The sequence below is a fragment of the Neofelis nebulosa genome, chromosome 3 (genome assembly GCF_028018385.1).
Source record: "Neofelis nebulosa isolate mNeoNeb1 chromosome 3, mNeoNeb1.pri, whole genome shotgun sequence".
Classification (NCBI taxonomy): domain Eukaryota; kingdom Metazoa; phylum Chordata; class Mammalia; order Carnivora; family Felidae; genus Neofelis; species Neofelis nebulosa.
The window spans coordinates 120,840,608-120,863,180 of NC_080784.1; the positions used below are offsets into that span (position 1 = coordinate 120,840,608).

Below are 22,573 nucleotides of genomic sequence, written 5' to 3' on the forward strand. Positions count from 1 at the left end.
ATTCAAATGTGCGGGAAAGTTCAGAAACAACTGAACTAGGCAAATAAGCTTTCAGAGAATTCTAGGCTCTCTCATTCGGAAAGACTGTACAGTCAGAGGCAAAGGCACTAAACTGTCAGACCCTCACATCAGTCAGTAATTGACAGGAGCTGTCTGGAAGAAGGAGTGGGAGGTAAACCTCCTTAGCACCCCCCAAGTAATCTCTTCTAAGCAGGGGAAGGCTGCTAGAAAGCTGCGGGTGTTGGGGGTTAGCAGCCAACAGGAGCAGCTGGGGGATGTTGGTAAACGGTTTCTGCTGGGGCACCAAGAACATCTCTACACAAGGTATATATTTCAGTCCTTATAAAGTTAATGTGGCAGAGGGGCGCCTGGGTGGCGCAGTCGGTTAAGCGTCCGACTTCAGCCAGGTCACTATCTCGCAGTCCGTGAGTTCGAGCCCCGCGTCAGGCTCTGGGCTGATGGCTCGGAGCCTGGAGCCTGTTTCCGATTCTGTGTCTCCCTCTCTCTCTGCCCCTCCCCCGTTCATGCTCTGTCTCTCTCTGTCCCCCCAAAAAATAAATAAAAAACGTTGAAAAAAAAAATTAAAAAAAAGTTAATGTGGCAGAGATGAGGTAAAGTACTAAATAGGATATACCAACAAAGATGTTCTGAGCAGGAGTTTCCCCATTCCTCATGCATGTTATCATCCACACTCATTGTTCCTTCTTTGGGGCAGGCATCTCTGTTCTTTATTGACTTGCTCAAGAGTTAGAAGTAGAGTGGAGAGTACATTTGTCTGGCCATTGTTACAGTGGCATTCCAAATAATCCCCTGTTGGATTTCTTCAGAGATCCCTCCTGCTCCTAGCATCTGCCGTTTCTGGGCTTGGAGCATTTTTAGAGGTATACCATATCGGGGTGCCTGGGTGGCTCAGTCAGTTAAGCATCCAACTTCGACTCAGGTCATGATCTCACAGTTTGTGAGTTTGAGCCCTGTGTCGGACTCTGTGCTGACAGCTCAGAGCCTGGAGCCTGCTTCAGATTCTGTGTCTCCCTCTCTCTCTGCCCCTCCCCTGCTCCTGCTCTGTCTCTCTCTCTGTCTCAAAAATAAGTAAGCATTAAAAAAAATTTTCAAGTATACCATATCTTTTGTAGCAATGTTTACTCACACATACTTGGCTTATAATTTCTTTCTTCAATCTTAAACTGTCTTTTATCTTCCTGGGCTATACATATTTCCTTGTCCATTGAGGATTCTCCTCCTTTTTTTTTTTTTTTTCTTTCTAGTTAGGTTATGAGTTTTCCTATTATTTTTACATCTTCATCTCAAAGGATTTAGGGATGAAGGTAGAGACAATTTGTGCCCAAACCAACATCTTGAATGAAATCTCTATAAACTTTTAGGCAGCACTAAAAAATGTGTGAAAAATTTTACCACTATTAAATGACGTTGACCCAAAAGCAGAATTTTTACTTTTGAAGTTATTGTAAATCTGTAAAGGCTAATATATTTGTTGTGAAATTTAATATAAAACACTTTTGTTAAAATGAAGTTTTAAAATTGGTTTTCAAAGTCTTTCTATTAGTTTTGTAGTAGGCGCTGTCTCTCCTGCTGTTGTTGTCCCTTCCATGCTACTTTTGCAAGAAAATGGATATGGTATCAAGAAAGGCATTCCAACCTTACTAATAGCTGCTAGCAGTTTGGATGACATCATAGCAATCACTGGATTCAGTGCGTGCTTGAGCATAGCCTTCTCCTCAGGTAAACAAAATACAACTGCCACATCATTCACAGCCTTTTCTGGTTCTTTTAAACAAGACTTCTGGCTTTCCTCCTTATTAAAATTTATTTATTTTTACATGTATCGTCTTTTCATTCTTCATAGAAAGTTCACTCTAGAGCAGGGAAGAAACTTCAATGGACTGAGAAACCACTATTTAACACAAACACTATTTAATAACCATAGATTTAAATTAATCTGACAACCCATATTATCATTTTTCCGTTCATGTTGCTTTGGAAATTTTATCAGTTTTCAATAGAAATTTTTAAGCAGCAATATTATTAGTACTGCTAATATATTTAATATATATTTCTCAAATGTACCTTTTAGGCCATCATTATAAATAGCTGGTTGCTCTATTACTAAGACATCTTAAATATATAGAGTATGGACAACTGTGTGCCTTTTTGGTAGTGGTAGGACAAGATCTGCAGCACTTCTGAATCCCAAGGTAATATTTGATCTTGAATGTCACTCTGCGCAAATTGTGAAAGTAAATGTTTCCACGTTTAGTAATGCTTTAGTTATTCGCAATGTTTGAAATTCAGTCTTCTGTTTTATTGAAGCACCAAAATATTTGAGTTGAAAAGTAATATGTACAGTTTATCTTAAGATCAAGACCTAAATAAATAAGAAAGGAAAAAAAGGAAAAGATAAACTCTGCAGCATATCCTCAGGAATAATAACTCTTTTTAAAAAATCAATTTATTTAAATTCAAGTTAGTTAACATACAGTGTAGTATTGGTTTCAGGAGGAGAACCCAGTGATTCCTTACTTACATATGACACCCAGTGCTCATCCCAACTAGTGCCCTCCTTAATGCCCATCACCCATTTAGTCCATCCCCCCCACCCACTTTCCCTCCAGCAACCCTGTTTGTTCTCTGTATTTAAGAGTCTCGAATGGTTTGCCTCTCTGTCTCTGCTTTTCTCTCATTTTTCCTTCCTTTCCCCTATGTTCATCTGTTGTGTTTCTTAAATTCTACCTGAGTGAAATCATATATTTGTCTTTCTCTGACTGACTTACAATAACTCTTTTGATATATATCCACCCAGACTTCTCCTTCTCCCTTTCTCTCTTTCTCTCTCTGTCTTCCATCCCAATATTCTTATAAAATTATAAGAATTGGTCATACTTTCTTGTAACCGGAGTTGTTTTGCACTTTGCTGTATATCACTAAAAGTTTCTTTTCAGTAAATATATTTCCATGACCTTTTAAATGGTTGTGTAGTTTTCTTTTGGCTGTATCATACTTACTTAACCTGTTGAAAATTGAAGTTGACTACAATATTTACTGTTAAAATAATGCATGGTTGAATGTCTTATAGCTAAATAGTTGTACCTAATCTTAACATTTTCATAATCTCAAAAGTGGAATTGTTGAGATAAAAGTATATATAGTTATAAGCCCTCTGACATATATTACCACAATGTCATGTCCTAGCAGGGTAAAAAACCTTGCTACTTTCTCTTCACCTTCTTCAAAACTAGGTATTACTAGTTTTTTATACCTTTGTTAATTTGATAGGTGAAAAGCAAGGCTTCTTTAAATGAAGTGGTTTGAATACTAGTGATATTTTAAAATATTCAAGTTTATTGGCCATTGGCATCTTGGAATGTTTTATACATTGCTTTTCTTGAAATCCTTTGCTTTCGTCTTACAGGTGTGTTCATCTTTCGTTCTTTTTGATTTGTCAAGATTCTGCATAAAATTAGGAATGATAACCTATACTCTATAGTTATCGACATTTGTAATTTTACTTTAACCTTTATCTTTTTTTTGTTTGCAATTCAGAATTTTAAAATTTTTATTGTCAAATCTGGAAATCTTTACCTTCATGACAAGTATCAGTAATTCTTTCAAAAAATATTTTTTGTGCTCCTCTTCCATTGTGCCAATAGCTGTGCCAAATACTGAGGATAAACACTGAACGACAATATTAGCTTTTGTTGAGTAATTGCTTTGGTACTTGCTCCAAGTTCCATAGATATTTTCACTCATTTAATAGTCACAATGGTACTATGTTCATTTTACAGAATAGGAAACCAAGGAACAGAGGTTAAGTAACTTGGTCAAAGTCACAGACCCAAAACTGGAAACCCAGTTTTCACTGAGATGCAACCCCATACCCACACTTTTAAGTACTATTCTATACTATTTGACACAGCAGAGAAGTCCATGTGGCTCATGTTCTCAAGGAGTTTGTGTTAAACAAAAAATTACAAAATGTGATAAATAGTAGATAGTATGCGGTGCTACACAGCATGCTACAGGAGATCACACCGAATTTGAGGAGGACAGAAAAAGTGAAAAACCAAGCAGTTACATGCTTAGAAAATCTTCTCTTGACTCATGACTGTATAAACTGTCACTTAAAATGTTAACGACTTTCAGGATTTTATTTTTACGTTAGATCTTCAATACATCTATATTTTGGAATATCATAGATATGGAGACCTCATCTTATTAGGTCTGGGTCAGTTGGCCTTTTTATCATTATATAATGTTCTTCTTTATCTCTTGTGACTTTTTTGTATTTGACTTAAATTTTATTTTGTTTGATATAAGTATAACCACCCTGCTGTCTTTTGCTTACCATTTGCATGGAATATCTTTTTCTATCCTTATAAAAACTCAAAGTGATAACTTAATTTCCATCACATATGAAAATTCTAATCCTTTACATCTCACCCTCTTCACTTTGTAATCCATGTCACAAATTAAATCTTTTTATGTTGTATACCCATTAACAGTCTTACGGTTATATTCATGTCTTTATCTTAAATTCTATAACAGAACTGAAAGTGATTAACTCACCACTGTTACAGTATTACAGGATTCTGAATTCATCTATGGTATTTACCTTTACCAAAGATTTATATTTGTGTGCTTTTGTATTGATAACATCCTTTTACTTCCACTTAAAGATTCCCTCTAACATTTCTTGTAAGTCAGGTGTAGTGGTGATGAACTCCTTCAACTTTTGTTTATCTAAGTCTTAATTTTTTATTCATTTTGAAAGGTAATTTTGTAGAATAATATTCTTGATTGGCAGTTTTCTTTTCTTTCAGCACTTTGAATTTATCATCCCACCCTCTTCTGGTCTTTTTAAGGTTTCCACTCTGAAATCCTCTGATAATCTTCCAGGAGCTTCCTTCTACATGATGAGTCACTTTTCTCTTACTGCAACTTCTTAATTGGTTTGTGGAGTTCCATTAAGGCTTTTGGACTGTATGTTGTTAAATTGATGCCTCTGTGAGGGAACAAGGTTCTGGGGCTTCCCAATCTACTATCTTATTGTTGTCACCCTGCATTTCTATAATTTTTTAATAAAGAACATTTCTAAATGTATACACACACACACACACACACACCTTATTGAGCTAAATACACATAGCATAACAACTTTTTTGTGACTCAGGATCTTTTTTAAAACTTATTACTCTAAACTGCAGATATGAGTACATAAAATATATTAGAAACTCAATTGACTCCTGACTCGAATATTCCTAGGATTGATCCTAAATCTTCTGTTGTTGTTAAACTTTTCTTTACATTTTTAAGTCATTTGTTTCTTTGTCATAATAGTATATTGGAGAAGAAACACGTGCTAGTTGCCAGAGGTGTTCCTTTGTCCATTTCTGTCCATTCTTCCACTTCACTTGGTCTTTCAGATTGTATGTGTAGGTGAGCCACATTATGGCTTATTACTTCTTTGTTTTCTGGCCTATATTTTCAATGAACATTTCTGAATTGTGTGTATTTATTAAATTATTTGACAATATATAATTTATCAAACAAATCATATATTTTCAAGTATGTGAATATTAAAGGTCCATTTTTGTATATTTGTTCTGGAAAGTATGTGCCTTTCTTTATGAAACCACCTAGATTTGATCCTCTGATATGTGAAGTATGTGAAAATATTTCTCTATGAAATGTTTCCTTTATTGTGTGTCCTTACAGGCAGTGTACTTAAAAATATCCTCGCCTCTTTCCGGGACATACTTATTGGTGTGCTGGCAGGAGCTATTTTGGGAATTTTTGTTCGATATTTTCCAAGTGAAGATCAGGTAAATAAAAAGTTTATTTTTTAGAAGTATACTATTAGATATTTCTTTTAAAAATTTGAACTTTTGGAAGAGCCATAAACAGTTAAATGTAACATTTAATTCTCCTTCCCCCAAAATAGCCTCCAATGCCTACGCTCTGCTTAAAATGGAGCACAGCTGTGATTGATACAAGTCAATGGTCTTGACTAGAGTCTCTGCTTCCTAATTTGGCAAATAAGAATATCAGAAAAGTGTACTTAACCCAGAGTACCTTTTCAATTCCACCACCCCTTTATTCATTGAATTGCCAGTTGACCCCTGACAATTTTCCCTAATGATTTTCCCCTCCAATTTTCCATTGAACATTTTTGGGAAAATAGATTGCCATTTATCTCTGCATGTTTTCTAACTTAAATTCACTCCCACTTCCTTTGGCTAAGGCAACTCTATTAAACTCAACCCTTTCCTCCGCCAAAGGATATGCCATTACTCTTGTATTTCTGTAACTTCCATCTTAATTTCCCCTTAACAATTGTCTTAGCTAAAGAGATATTAAAATATATAGAACTACATAAGGGTCTCTTTCCTTTCTTCTTCACTTACAGCTAAAGTATTATAGCCATTTTACTGACATTAGTATCAGAGATGTGGCAGAGGATAAAATGTAATAATTACAAATTTTTTCACTTGGTACCAAATCTGCTAAAATATTTGGTGGTGAAGAATGTAAAAATTTTAGACATTATTTAATATAACATATAGAGACATGATATCAAAAGATAAATAATCAATGATAGAAGATGTAAATATTGTATTATGTATTAAATGTAAATTAATTTCTAAATATCTAATTCTAGACAAAACTTTCACTGAAGAGAGCATTCCTTATTTTGAGTATGTGTGTTTCCGCTGTCTTGGGCAGCCATCATATTGGTTTACATGCAGCTGGAGGATTATTCACACTAGCGTTGTCTTTTGTTGCTGGGGTAAATTGGTCCACGGAAAAGGTGAATATTTTTAACACATTTTTTAAGATAAATTAACTGTTTTTTTTTTATATCATAATAGACATTTAGGAAATCTCTTTGTTCTAGTTGGAAGATGTTCCAGAAGTTTGTGGCTTCAAGAAAGTGTATAAATCAATCAAGGAAATAAAATATTTAGGAAAGGGACCTGGAAATACAGTAAAATTAAATCATAAGTTGAGCTATCACATCAGGCTGCTTTCTTTTACCCAAGTTTTATGCGATGTGATTATATAACTTTTATTTATTTAATTTATTTTCTTTAATTAAATTTAAATTATTTAAATTACTTAATTTAGTGTTATTTTATTTATGTATATAATTATTTTATTTTATTATTTATTCATTAAAATTTTAGTTATACAGTTAATACAGGAAAAATGCTTATAAAAGATTAAAACAATACAGAAGGCCCACACATATAATAAAATATAAGACTCCTTTTCCCCTACCACTCCCAAATATCATACCCCTCTTCCCAGATTTAATCATTTCCTTTAATCTGTTCTCTATTTGTACATTTAGATCATTTCCATTTTGTTATTATAAACAGTGCTGCCATGAACAATCCTGTTCATGTGTCCTTTTGCAAATACGCAAGCACTTCTATAAAAATAGATTCCTAGAAACATAATTGCAGAATTTAGAAATGGAATATTTCTATTTTGATGGGTAGTGCAAAATATTCCTTCAAAGAATTTAAACAATCTGATGGGTAAGAAATGATACAACATTCTTATTCTTTGTTTACATTTCTCTCATTAGTAGTGCAGTAAACTTCTCTTTATATATTCTTTTTTAACTACTTATTCATCTTCTTTGACCATTTTTAATTGATTTATTTGCCTTTTGTTCCTAATTTATAGTTTCTTTATATCTTAATGCCGCTAATCCTTTGTTACGCATATATTGCATATAATTTTTGCTTATTTTCAACTTTGTTATGTCTTTTGTATAGTCAAACCTGTCCATTTTTCTTTTTTGTTTTGGATGCTATATCTTGTTTAAGAAGGATATCTTCACCCAAGATTATAAGATTGTATACACAATATCTTCCATATTATCATTTAATATTTTGTTAGTTTTTATTTGTTTTATTTTTGCATTTGGCTCTTTAATTCATCTGGAATTTATTTTTTTAAATGCTGTTAAGGATATATGTGTGTGTGTTTATAAATATGTATACATATACTATATATCTACGGACACATATATATGCATACAAACTGGACAGGCATTTTTTGCTAAATTATGTACTGACTGATCCATTAATTATTCAATAGTTTTTAAGTGCCTCTTTTACCATGAGCTAAACTCTCACGTTATATACACACACACACATACAAGTTCATTTCTGGAATCTATTCAATCCTATTTATCTAGTTCTCTGCCAGTACCACTCTATTTTAAATCACTATAGTTTTATGTCTCAAAATCTAATATGGAAGATTCCCTCTCATTGTACTTATTTTTAAAGTATTTCTTTTTTTTTAATTTTTAAAAAAATTTTTATTTTTTAAAATTAACATCCAAATTAGTTAGGATATAATGCAACAATGATTTCAGGAGTAGATTCCTTAGTGCCCCTTACCCATTTAACCCATCCCCCCCTGCCACAACCCCTACAGTAACCCTCAGTTTGTTCTAAATATTTATGAGTTTCTTCTGTTTTGTCCCCCTCCCTGTTTTTATATTATTTTTGTTTCCCTTCCCTATGTTCATCTGCTTTGTCTCTTAAAGTCCTCATGTGAGTGAAGTCATCTGATTTTTGTCTTTCTCTAACTAATTTCTTTTTAAATTTTTTTTTTCAACGTTTTTTATTTTATTTTTGGGACAGAGAGAGACAGAGCATGAACGGGGGAGGGGCAGAGAGAGAGGGAGACACAGAATCGGAAACAGGCTCCAGGCTCCGAGCCATCAGCCCAGAGCCTGATGCGGGGCTCGAACTCACGGACCGTGAGATCGTGACCTGGCTGAAGTCGGATGCTTAACCGACTGCGCCACCCAGGTGCCCCATCTGACTAATTTCACTTAGCATAATACCCTCCAGTTCCATCCACGTAGTTGCAAATGGCAAGATTTCCTTCTTTTTGATTGCTGAGTAATACTCCATTGTATATATATACCATATCTTCTTTATCCATTCTTCCATCAATGGACATTGGGCTCTTTCCATACTTTGGCTATTGTTGATAGTGCTGCTATAAACATGGGGGTGCATGTGTCCCTTCGAAACAGCACACCTGTATCCCTTGGATAAATGACTAGTAGTGCAATTGCTGGGTCATAGGGTAGTTCTATTTTTAGTTTTTTGAGGAACCTCCATACTGTTTTCCAGAGTGGCTGCACCAGCTTGCATTGCCACCAACAATGCAAAAGAGATCCTCTTTCTCCACATCCTCGCCAACATCTGTTGTTGCCTGAGTTATTAATGTTAGCCATTCTGACAGGTGTGAGGTGGTATCTCATTGTGGTTTTGATTTGTATTTCCCAGGTGATGAGTGATGTGGAGCATTTTTTTCATGTGTCGATTGGCCATCTGGATGTCTTCTTTGGAGAAGTGTCTATTCATGTCTTTGGCCCATTTCTTCACTGGATTGTTTGTTTTTTAGGTGTTGAGTTTGATAAGTTCTTTATAGATTTTGGATACTAACCATTTATCTGATATGTCATTTGCAAATACCTTCTCCCATTCTATCGGTTGCCTTTTAGTTTTGCTGATTATTTCCTTCGCTGTGCAGAAGCTTTTTATTTTGATGAGGTCCCAGTAGTTCATTTTTGCTTTTGTTTCCCTTGCCTCCGGAGACGTGTTGAGTAAGAAGTTGATGGGGCCAAGATCAAAGAGGTTTTTGCCTGCTTTCTTCTTGAGGATTTTGATGGCTTCCTGTCTTACATTTAGGTCTTTCGTGCATTTTGAGTTTATTTTTGTTTATGGTATAAGAAAGTGGTTCAGATTCATTCTTCTGCATGTCACTGTCCAGTTTTCCCAGCACCACTTGCTGAAGAGACTGTCTTTATTCCATTGGATATTCTTTCTTTCCTGCTTTGTCAAAGATTAGTTGGCCATACGTTTGAGGGTCCATTTCTGGTTTCTCTATTCTGTTCCATTGATCTGTGTCTGTTCTTGTCCCAGTACCATACTGTCTTGATGATTACAGCTTTGTAGTATAGCTTGAAGTCTGGGATTGTGATGCCTCCTACTTTGGTTTTCTTTTTTAAGATTGCTTTGGCTATTCGGGGTCTTTTCTGGTTCCATACAAATTTTAGGATTATTTGTTCTAGCTCTTTAAAGAATGCTGGTGTTATTTTGATAGAGATTGCATTGAATATGTAGATTGATTTGGGTAGTATTGGGATTTTAATAATATTTTTTTTTTCTTATCCAGGAGCATGGAAATTTTTTCCATTTTTTTGTGTCTCCTTCAATTTCTTTCACAAGCTTTCTATAGTTTTCAGCGTATAGATTTTTCACCTCTTTGGTTAGATTTATTCCTAGGCATTTTATGGTTTTTGGTGCAACTGTAAATGGGATTAAAGTATTTCTTGACTGCTCTTACACAAATTCTTTCTTAGATAAACTTTAGAATCAGCTTGAGAAGTTCCTGACCCCAAAATTATATTAACATTTTGTTTAGTATTGCAATAGTATCATAACTGTAAAATAAATTAAATGGTTAATAATAAGTTACAATTAAATAAATGAAAAGAAAATTACTAAAATTCTTTTTTATGTGATAAAAGAAATCAAACAGTAAAGAATATGTTTTAAAAATTAAAAGTAACAACTAGGATAATGTGCCACCAAAAAGAAAGAGTAAAATTGTTTTTCTTTTTTTCCTTTTTTAAACTTTACTTTTATAAATCAGAAAGCCCAGTCATAAGGGGAATAGTTAGGAATATAGTTTATACCCAATACAAAGGATATGAAGGTTTTATGTGTCTTTAAAAAAAGATAAGCCCAGGGGCGCCTGGGTGGCGCAGTCGGTTAAGCGTCCGACTTCAGCCAGGTCACGATCTCGCGGTCCGTGAGTTCGAGCCCCGCGTCAGGCTCTGGGCTGATGGCTCGGAGCCTGGAGCCTGTTTCCGATTCTGTGTCTCCCTCTCTCTCCGCCCCTCCCCCGTTCATGCTCTGTCTCTCTCTGTCCCAAAAATAAATAAAAAACGTTGAAAAAAAAAAATTAAAAAAAAAAAAGATAAGCCCAGACTGAAACTAAAATCTCTTCATCCAGATTCCTTGAAACGAGCCAGGGTACCATTGCATCAGTAGGGGACTTCGTTGTAACCACATAACTGGAGAAGTAGCCCTGGGAAGGGTTCATTCTCAGAAAGGAAAGCCAGGCAGGCAACCAAATAAGAGTCTGTATTATATGGGTTTGGTTTTGTTTTCAGGAAAAAATAACTTTGAAGTTTTCAACATGTGTCCTTTGGAAGCAGGCCTGACAGATTACTGACATTTTTTGCCTAGTAGCTTAGAACATATCAAGATTCACTTTCATGGGCTTGGGTCCCAAGATAATTGTTAGTGGAGGCCTTATAAACTCCCTTTTGAGAGCTGAAATGTTTGCATAATCTTGAGTACGTTCTTACCAGGCATGAGGTAGTGCTAGTTCTGTATTTGTTCAGTTACCTTACAAACAAAAGCTTGGGTTCTTACTGAAACATCAGAACATGTCTGGAACTCCAAAACCTTATTTGTTTCATGACAAGATTACCGAATATTTTTATTGAGTAACTTTGTAGATTTTTTTTCCAGTTTCAAGGAACATTTATTTCTATTTTACTCTTTTTTTAAAGTTTTTATTTTAATTCCAGTTAGTTAGCATACAGTTGTTATATTAGTTTCAGGTTGTACAATATATTGTTTCAACAACTCCATATATCACTCAGTGTTCATCACAAGTATACTCCTCAATCCCCATTACCTATTTCACCCACCCCCCACTCCCCTCCCCTCTGATAACCATCACTTTGTTCTCTATAATTCAGAGTCTGTTTCTTTGTCTCTCTCTCTCTCTCTTTCTTTTTTCTCTTTGCTCATTTGCTTTGTTTCTTAAATTCCACACAAGTGAAATTATACAGTATTTGTCTTTCTCTGACTTATTTCACTTAGCATTATGCTCTCTAGCTTCATCCATGTCATTGCAAATGGCAAGATTTCATTCTTTTTTATGGCTGAATACTATTCCAGTGTGTGTGTGTGTCTGTGTGTGTGTGTGTGTGTGTGTGTACGTAACACATCTTCTTTATCCATTCATCAATTGATGGGACACTTGGTCTGCTTCCATAACTTGACTATTGTAAATAATGTTGCTATCAGCTTTGTAGATTTTTTAACCAAATTCTACTTAAGTTTTTGACTAAAACAATTCACCTACTCAATTTTTATTAAACTTTAACATTTCATCTACAAATAAGATATCTTAAGTTCAATAAATATTGACTTTAATTTCTAAAATGTAATCATTTTCATGTGTTACAATAACTAAAAATATATTGTTCTTTTCTACAGATTAGAGTCCAAAGAGTAATTAAAACTGTATGGTGTATTTTTCAACCCCTTCTTTTTGGCTTGGTTGGATCAGAAGTATCTGTTACATCTCTTAAATCAAATGCTATTGGTAAGAATAATTAGAGGCACAAAAAATATAAGATTTGAAAATATTTAAGAAAATTATGAATGATTTTTATTTTGTTTACAATATGTCTTTGGATGCTACGAGAACCTTCTTCAGAAACTCATACTGACACAGTTAATAACATATATTTGCTCTTATGTTACCCCGTGTGCTCTTTGCTACCAAAGACAGCCCTGAATATCTTTTCCTGAGTGACCTGAGGAAATGCAGGCTGGAATTCATTTCTGACAAAAAATATTACATACCATCAGCACCTTTTGAATACTTTATTTTGTAGTGAAAGTTCAAAGTCTATTAACTCAGAATTAAATAAATGTAGTCTATCTTATCTTTCATGGTACCTCTAAAGTGCAAGATCATCTCTTGCACTTTACATAGAAGCTTCAATCATATTTTTATTTTTTATGATTATTATTTTAACTTAAGAAAATGAAGACATAAAGAGGCAATAGTCTTAAAATGCTTTCAGTACTTCTGCAAATCACATCTCTAGGTATAAAGAACCACTTCTTCCCAAATATATTATTATTTATGTTTGTTTTTATTTGTTGTAGGCATTTGTGTTGTTACCATGAGTTTGGCATTACTGGTTCGAATTTCTTGTACTTTTTTATTGATGTGTTTTGCTGGTTTTAGTTTTAAGGAGAAAATATTTATTGCTTTATCGTGGATCCCCAAAGCTACAGTCCAGGTAAGAACATATTAAGCCATTTTAATAATTTTTAATGTTTATGACTTTTTAATCCTAAATGAATAATGTTACTTTAATCACAAAATGTGGGCTACTAGCCTTACTTTTAAAAAGCTCCATTGATCACAACTACTTGTTGAAAATGATGTAATATTTTAAAATCTGTTTTAAAAGCAATTCTTCTGAAGTTAAAAAGTGTACTTTTAATGACAAATACTTCCTAATCTTCTGAAACATTTTTCCCTATGTTCCCAAAATATAAACTAAGAATATATCTGAATACTGGAATGTTTACATTTTGCTGAATATTGTAGAGCTAACTGTTACAACTTTAAAGTAGAAACACATTCTTTTAAAAATATATCTTTCCTACCCCTGCCACCCACTCCACCATACATGAATGCACATATATTATTTTTAATTATGCATTTAATTTATATGGTTTTAATTAATGACTAAATCTCCCCATCAGACTATCTGGGAAAGACAAGGAATAGTGTCTGGTTTCCATTATATTTTCCCCAGCCCTTAACACAGTGCCTGGCATGCAGGAGGTATACAGTAAGCATTACTTATCTACAAGAATGAATGATGAGTGAGTGAATGAATGAAGGAGTGAATGAATGAATGAAAAGGGAGACCTTGTAGTTTTGCACTCTGATTTAATGATATTCTGTTCCTACTCAAAGGTGTTGCTACTTATTGTTAGGCTTTTTAATGTGACAGCATAATGTCTTGATTTCCAGAGATTCTTTTTTCCATTGTTACTCCACCACAGAAGGTTGTGAATTTTCATACAACAAAATTTTCTGTGTCATGATTAAAAAAGCAGGTCCATGGGGCAAGACTGGCTGTTTTGAATACCATGTTACTTGCCTATAACATTAGGCAACTTACTTCCTAATCTCTCAGTGCCCACTTTGTAGATTCCACACCTCTTGTCAGTTTTACAATACACACTGCCTCCCAAGTAGGAAGAACAAGGAGAAGACAAGCAACAAAATCCTAGAGAACCATAAGAAACTTTAGTATTTTGTGTTGTCTTGTTACAGCCAAGAAACTAATCATCCATGATAAAGGCAAATAAGCAAAACCCTGGTTCGTTTAAAACTCCTGAGGTTCTGCGAGTAATGTGAGCACTCAAAAAAGATAGTTAAATGGGAAAGCTGAGATAAGAAGAATACGAAACCAGCCCCCAAATGTCTGCACGCTGATTTGTCACTATTTCACTTTTCGTCCAGATATATTTACTAGGGAGAACATAAAATTGATGAGTAATTCATGAAAATTCCTCAGCACTTTAAGGCTCATCTCTTTTCTGATAGCCTACCACTAGGTTTCGTTTGTTTTAACAGAAGCATTAACTTTTATCATATAATAACTATTTTAACATTTTTCTTTATGCCTCATCTTTTTACCCTCTAAATGCAGGCTGTATTAGGTCCCCTGGCTCTAGAAACAGCAAGCATCAGCGCACCCCACTTGGAACCATATTCACGGGATGTGATGACAATAGCATTTTTAGCCATCTTGATCACAGCTCCAAATGGAGCTCTAATTATTGGCATACTGGGTCCCAAAGTACTTGCACGCCATGATCCAAGCAAAATCAATGTGAAATTGACAAAATTAGATCTTCATTAAAAAGTTTATTTGCCATCACCTGCCTGCTTCTTTTAATAAATTATCTTACATGAGAGAAAAGTTAAAACATACAAGTGTGTGGAGATTGTACATAGAACCAAGGATTTAATAAATGTGTAATTTCATTACAGAGCTTTCCTATGATTTTTTATTCCAAGATTAATTTAATAAAAGCAATGTAAATAGAATGACCTCTTAGTATTTATGTATTTCAAGAACAAAATAAATCTGTAAATACTCTAGGAAAATTTAAAGCAATCCATCAGGCTGAATCTGCTGTTATATTACAAACTAAATACAATACAAAATTAAATGAACCTAATGACAGAAAGGTAAGAATCTAAGCTTCCAAACAGAAGTAGAACTTATCATCAGTTTAGTAATTCATTCACTAAAAAGATCACCAGAAAAGGAAAATGCCAGGAATAAATCTACTAACTTTAAGTGGGTCAACAATATGTATTCTATATTCTGTTTTTAGTGACTATCTGAATAAGTGATATATTAAGTAAAAAAATAAAATAAAATTTATATTACTTCTGCAGTATCCTTAAAATGACAAGTTTAATAGTTTTTTTTTTAATCTTTTTTCTTTTTTTAAGTTTATTTATTTTGAGAGAGGGGGTGCAGAGAGAGAAGAGAGAGAATCTCAAGCAGCCTCTTCACTGTCAGGGCAGAGCTCCATGCAACCCACAAACTGTGAGATCCTGACCTGAGCCAAAATCAAGAGTCAGGCACTTAACTAACTGAGCCACCCAAGCACCCTGCAAGTTTAATTGGTTTTAAATTTTTGTAATGTTTTTGTTTATTTTTGAAGGAGAAAGAGAGACAGAGCATGAGTGGGGGAGGAGCAGAGAGAGAGGAAGACACAGAATTCCAAGCAGGCTCCAGGCTCCAAGCTATCAGCACAGAGCCCGACGCGGGGCTCAAGCCACAAACTGTGAGATCATGACCTGAGTGGGAGTCGGACGCCTAACCGACTGAGCCACCCAGGCACCTCTTAATAGTTTTTAAATGAAATATTGTAGTATTTATTTACAGGTATAAAATTAAATCACAAATGGAGATAAACCATGATTTTTCAACTAGAATAAAATAAGGATTAAAGTCAGCCTACAGAAATGAAAGACTGATAGACTTGTCCATGTGAGATTTTCTTTTCCTTAGTGATACAGAATCTCCTTTCAATTCTGGCTGATGAAGTCAGCTATGCTTATATAGAACCCATCACAAGCAAAATGCAGTTTCAGTTTATTTCAAGATTCTTTATTTTAAAGTTGGAAGGGTCATGTAAAATCTTCTCAAATAGCCTTAGTGGAGCCTTCTTAGAAATCATTCAGACTTCTTTGGCAAAAACCAAATGCAGGAACTAGTCATTACTTGGTTTCTCTCTTCCCTCTTCTATGTAAGTAAGGTATTAAAATAGCACAGAATGTGAAATTTACACATAAATTTGCAAAGTGAAGCAACTATAAGGCAACCAAAACTATGCATTTATTCCTATTAAGACTGGGACCTTTGGGGTGCGGAAAGGAAGAGGAATATGCAACTCTTGATCTCAGGGACATGAGGTACAGCCCAATGTGAAGTGTAGCAATTGCTTAAAAAAAAAAAAAACTGGGACCTTTCACAAAATGGAACACTAAAACTGTCAAAATTTCAAACACACCTAGATAACTCTGGGAGGAGATAAAATAACCACTGTTCTAGTAGCATTTTCTTGTACATTTTTACAACTCAGCATAGACTTTGTGCCTCATTTTCAACTAAATTCCAATACTAAAATTCTAAAAATTTAAAATTCTAAACTTGTGCAATGTTATCACTAATGTTTAAATCATAAGGACATATCATTTTACCAGTAAGTAAATGAAAATATATTTATATTCACAAGATAGTATTTTACATTTATAAGATAATTGGATTTTAAAATAGGAAGTTGATCTTAATAAAAGATAAAGGTACAATAAATCATTTTCAGAATGAGGAACTATGGGTTTTTTTTAATTAAGAAAACTATCATTTTTGTGATTTATAGATTTTTTTTCTTAAGTATTAAATTTAATATTTATATGTCCATTAGACCAAAACATTCTACATTTTAAGGTAGTATTGCAGGCATTCAGACTTAATTTGAATTTAAAAGTTTCTGTGTGTAAAAACTAACTTCATTAATGTCATTTTAAAATTACAACTGGGAGCACCTGGGTGATTCAGTTGGTTGAGCAACCAACTCTTGATTTCGGCTCAGGTCATGATCCCAGGGTCAAGAGATCAAGCCCCACATCGGGCTCCATACTGAGAGTGCAGCCTGCTTAAAATTCTCTCTCTTCCAAGGGGCACCTGGGTGGCTCAGTCAGTTAAGCGTCTGACTTTGGTTCAGGTCCTGATGTCACAGTTCGTGGGTTTGAGGCCCATGTCAGGCTCTGTGCTGACAGCTTGGAGCCTGGAGTCTGCTTTTGATTCTGTGTCTCCCTCTCTCTCTGCCCCTCTGCTCATACTCTGTCTCTCTCTGTCTCTCAAAAATAAACAAATGTAAAAAAAATAAAAATAAAAAAGATTCTCTCTCCTCCTCTTCCCTCTCCTGGCACATGCTCTCTCACTCTCTCTCAAATAAAAAAATAAAATTACAACCAGTTAACCATGTGTACAATATCCTAGTGTTTATAGTATTTAAACAAGTAAATACAAGTATATTGTTCCTTATAAACTTATCAAGTATGTCCTTGTTTACTTATGAATATTTTTTACTGTTTTAAGAAATTTTTATTAAAGGAAGAGTTTTGTAATCCAAAGTACATTTCCTTGTTCAGATATTATTTCTTTTATTTAAAACTGAAATGACATTCTGAGCTATTCCAAAGTAAAGAATTATAAAATTAAAGAAATGCTTTAAATTTTTGTACTTTGCTGAAAACCGTTTTTCCCAGGATCTATAAAACACCAGTTTTATATTGCGTGTGTGTGTGTGTGTGTGTGTGTGTGTGTGTGTCTGTGTGTGTGTGTTTGAATCAGGAAGTAATCCAGAACCAGCATTATGTTTGCTACACCTGGCATTTGATCAGTACATAAGGCTCATAGTTTCTTTTCCTCTTTTGCATTTATTTTACATTTAGCAGTTTTTTCCCCATGATAGTTAAGCTTTTTGGTGCTTAGATAATTTTCTTTGGTGAAACATGAGTTTCTCTTCATGGTCCCTGATCAATTTTAAAGAGTTGGGACTACAATGACATTGTTAATTGCTTCCTGGGCAGCCTTTTTAGCTCGGTAGGCTTGTGGTACACCAACACTTTACCAACCTTAGAACAGAGAGACTCTGGAGATTCAAGGCTATGAAGAAGAGGTTCTGAATTATCAGTCTCCAACAACACATCAGTGATTTTTATCAACAACAGTAGGGTGCATGGCTTGAATAAAAGGAATCAGCCATTCATCCCAATTTGCTTTTGCACTTGAGGTGGTGCAGATGCCAGCATGGAAGTAGTCAAAGGCTACTGACCTTGTACATTAACAGCAGGCTGCTACATGGTAACTTGTGGCTTTACATTAAGATGTTGAGGATAGCAAACTCCCCAGCATATTTGTACTGTGGAAGAGTACTGACAGTAGGAATAGCTAGAGCAGCAGCTGCTGAGGTTGTTGGGCCCACTGTCTGTGCTGTTACCAATACACCATTGACATGACTTGTGGAACCTATAAAGGAGCTAGGCTCAGTATTAAATGGTAGTCTAGGAACAGCTGGGCAGATAGCACCAGGCATATTTTGGAATGGATGAGGTCTGGAACCCTGAGCAGTCCAGTGAGGACTTGGTCTTAGTTGAGCAATTTGGTGAAGAGGATGGTATGCAGCATGGTTCTGAGTCTACAGGGTAGCTGCCATGAAGTGACCTGAAGGAGGTGGATCCAGGTACTGTAGTTGTTTGCAGCTGGTGATGAAGTACAATACTAGCTGTTGTATTGTCACCAGAGCCAGAAGCCTCCTGTGTTCTTTTTATGTCAAGTTAGGATTTTTTTAAATTTGTTTTTCGATTCTCAAATTGTCCCAAATATGGCCCTTGGGTACCCTTCACGATCGTTTCTGTACTCTCTGGATATGATGCCATAGTGTTTGAATGCTTTCTTCCTTGCAGGACTAACAAGCTGTCCCAGATTAATATGCATTTTTCCTACTCCAGACCTGGAAGCAGCTATTCTCCACAAGACACTGGTATCCTTCCATGAAAATGGGCATATTAAAACCAAAATCTGAAGGGTTAGGAATGCTAACTATAACTTAGGAGTATCACTGCTTCTAGACCTTTTCAGTAAGCATTGCTAAAAAATACAAGTTTTAGAAATCAGGAAGTACATGTTTTAAAGTAAAAACAGTGTTGTTTTTACTATTATTGGTGATTTTAGAATACAATTCATAGCACAGATTATATGTAGTCAAAATTGCTTCAGTGCTGATTAATGAGGAGAAAAAGTAAATGTTATATAAAACAATGTAATTATAGGACGTAAGTTCTATAAGATAACTAAATATTTGAAATAAAGTTTCCTAAGTTATCACAGTTTTTGAATCATTTAAAAAATAAAACTATAGGGGCACCTGGGTGGCGCAGTCGGTTAAGCATCCGACTTCAGCCAGGTCACGATCTCGCGGTCCGTGAGTTCGAGCCCTGTGTCAGGCTCTGGGCTGATGGTTCGGAGCCTGGAGCCTGTTTCTGATTCTGTGTCTCCCTCTCTCTCTGCCCCTCCCCCGTTCATGCTCTGTCTCTCTCTGTCCCAAAAATAAATAAAAAACGTTGAAAAAAAAATTAAAAAAAAAAAAAAAACTATAAAAAACATGAGATCAGTTCCTATTTCTAAATCAAATATAACTATTATAGGGATTTTACCTAACTTCTGTCTTCTTTCACTTACACTTAATATCTTGGTTCCTAATATTGTTAACATATTATTTATTTTTAATATTTAGCATAGTATTTATTAGCTTTATTTTCCAATATTCAAAAATTTCAAGAGAGCCAATACCAATATTATTACTTACAAGAAACTACTGAATTAAGTTTAAGATTTTTTTTAATGTTTATTTATTTTTGAGAGAGAAAAAGAGAGTGAGAAAGGGAATCCCAAGTAGGCTCCGTACTCTCAGCGCAGAGCCCAATGTGGTGTTCAAACTCATGAACTGTGAAGTCATGACCTGAGCCAAAATCAAGAGTTGGAGGCTTAACTGAGTCCCTAAGATTTTTTTTTAATATCCATGTATATATTTTGAGAGAGAGAACGCAAGAGGGGCAAGGGCAGAGAGAGGGGGAGAGAGAATCCCAAGCAGTCTCCACACTTGGCTCATGAACCATGAGATCATGACCTGAGCCCAAATCAAGAGCCAATTGCCCAACTGACTGAGCCACCCATGTGCCCCTAAGTTTAAGATATTTTGCAGTTCTTTTGTCCTTAGACTATGTCTCACCAAAGACGTCCACTAAAAGTACTAAATTCTAAAGCATCTTGAAATAATCCTTGAAATTATATATATAGTTATATAATATATATACTTTGATATACAGATTTATTTACTTCTATTTGCTTTTAGTTCCAAGATTTGCCTTTAAATAAGATTTACATATAATTTCGGAATATATAAAACATTTATATAGTTTAAAAGTCAAGACTATATGAAAAGGTATTTTTGGAAACTCTTGCTTCTTTTCCTGTCCCTTAACAATTGAGCCCATTTTCTTTTTCTTTTATTTAATTTCTGGCTTCTCCTTTTTTAAAAAATATATTTTAGTAAATATAAGCAAATAGATATTTATTGTTGAAAATTATTCCTCTCCGATTACACAAATAGAGCATAATTTGTACACTTTTTTGTCCAGTGTCAGTGCGTAGAAATTGTTCTTGTTCCTGTTAACCACTGAATAGTACTATATTATGCCCATGTCCCATTAGTTTGAGAATTCCTCTATTGACGAAAGTTCTTTCCAATCTTTTGATGTTATAAATAATCCCACAATGAACGAACACATGCGGTTGTATTTTGTGTGTGATTATGTGTGTGTGTGTGCACGTGTGTGTGCTTGGGCAGAGTCTTTTCTAGGATCACACCAAGAGCATATATTTTCAAACCTCAGGATTATTCCAGTCTGATAAATGAGAGATAGAATTTCAGTGTAATTTTAAGTTTCTTTGATTATGAATGAGTGGGCATCTTTTCCATTGATTTAAAGGCCATTTGCCTTCCTTTTTCTGCAAACTATCTGTTCATGTCCTTTGTCTATCAGATTTTTGGTATTTCTCTTTTCTATTTTAAAAAGATCTTTACATAGGAGAGACTAGCCAATTGTCTGTGATGTAAATTACAGATCTTTTCTCCAATTTTTCTTTTGATTTTGCTAGTGGTACTTCTTTCCTTAGGTAAAAGAGTTTTCTGTTCATATAGTTGAATATATGAATCTTTTTCTTTATGCTATTAGATACACAGTTAGAAAGGAATTCACTCATTTTTCCCTTACCACTTGTATAGTTTCATTTTTCACTGTTACTTCTCTGATGCATTTGGAATTTATTCTGTTACATGGTGTGTGGTATGGATTGAATGTTATCTTTTGCCAAATGGTTTTCCAGTTATCTGACCCTGGATTAGTTTGTTAGAACTGCCAAAACAAATTGCCACAAACTGAGTAGTTTTAAACAACAGAAACTTATTTTCTCATAGTTCTGAAGACTAGAAGTCCAAAATGAAGGTGTCAGCAGAGCCATGTTCCCTCCAAAGCCTCCCAGGGAGGATTTTTCCTGGCCTCTTCCAGCTGGTGGTAGTTCCTTGGCTTGAAAATGCATCACTCCAGTCTCTTACTCTGCCTTTAGATGGCATTTTCCTGATGTGTCTCTGCATCATCCTTCCTTTGTGCATGTCTGTTTCTGTGTCCAAATTTCCTATTCTTAGGGTGTCAGTCATATTGGATTAGGGGCTCAGCCTGCTCTAGTATGACCTCACCTTAACTAATTCCATCTGCAGTGACCCTATTTCCAAATAATTCTGAAGTACTAAGGTTCAGGACTTCAACATATCTTTGGGGGGAACACAACCCGTAATAAGTACCATTTATTAAAATAACTATCGTTTTCCTTCTGTGATTCAAGATGTCTTTATTGTACATTAAATTTCCATATATATTTGAGTCTATTTCTGGAGTTTTATCCTATTCCACTGATTTATCAATTCACCTTCTAATACCAGAATATTTTAATTTTAGAAGCTTTATATTATGTTTTAATATCTGGTAGAGCTAGTTACCCTTAATGCTCCTTTTTCCCTAGGACTTTCCTTGCTTTTTTTAAAATTTTCCTTATGAACTTTAAGATGACTGTGTAAATACAGAACATAATTCTTGCATATTATTCTGCCTACATCTCGAGAACAGTATAGCAATGTGTGGTAAAGTTTTCAATCCAACATTCACAGCACAAGGAGAGACATAGAAGGAGGGTGTGGATCAGAGAACATAAATGCTTTTCATGAAAGAACTGAATAGACTATGTCTAAGTGGTTTTCATTTGTTTAAGGAAAGGAATGACTGTTGTATTTAATGCCCTCGATACTACATTAATTTCTACTGTACATTATACTCCCTTGGTGAGAGTATTCTTAATGCCATATTATTTTTTAATAAAAACAATATTTTTGTTGTGCTTGTTTATAGGAGTTATTGTCAATTGGAATTTATAGAAGTTATTGTCAATTGGAATGTACACATAAGAATTACTTCATGGTGT

General features: G+C 34.6%; 1 protein-coding gene across 6 annotated transcripts in view; it reads left to right on the forward strand.

Moving 5' to 3' along the window:
* The window catches only part of SLC9B1 (solute carrier family 9 member B1), a 74,844-nt gene extending 59,902 nt beyond the window's left edge, over positions 1 to 14,942 (forward strand). For 4 of the 6 annotated variants that reach the window (XM_058721784.1, XM_058721782.1, XM_058721783.1 and 1 more), the window contains 6 exons: positions 1,553 to 1,740; positions 5,731 to 5,837; positions 6,674 to 6,823; positions 12,351 to 12,459; positions 13,032 to 13,168; positions 14,600 to 14,942. In XM_058721784.1, coding sequence (XP_058577767.1) covers positions 1,553 to 1,740; positions 5,731 to 5,837; positions 6,674 to 6,823; positions 12,351 to 12,459; positions 13,032 to 13,168; positions 14,600 to 14,812 — 904 coding nt within the window. In that variant the 3' untranslated portion in view covers positions 14,813 to 14,942. The other 2 variants (XM_058721785.1, XM_058721786.1) reach the window with 2 other exon arrangements.
* The last annotated feature ends 7,631 nt before the right edge of the window (positions 14,943 to 22,573 follow it).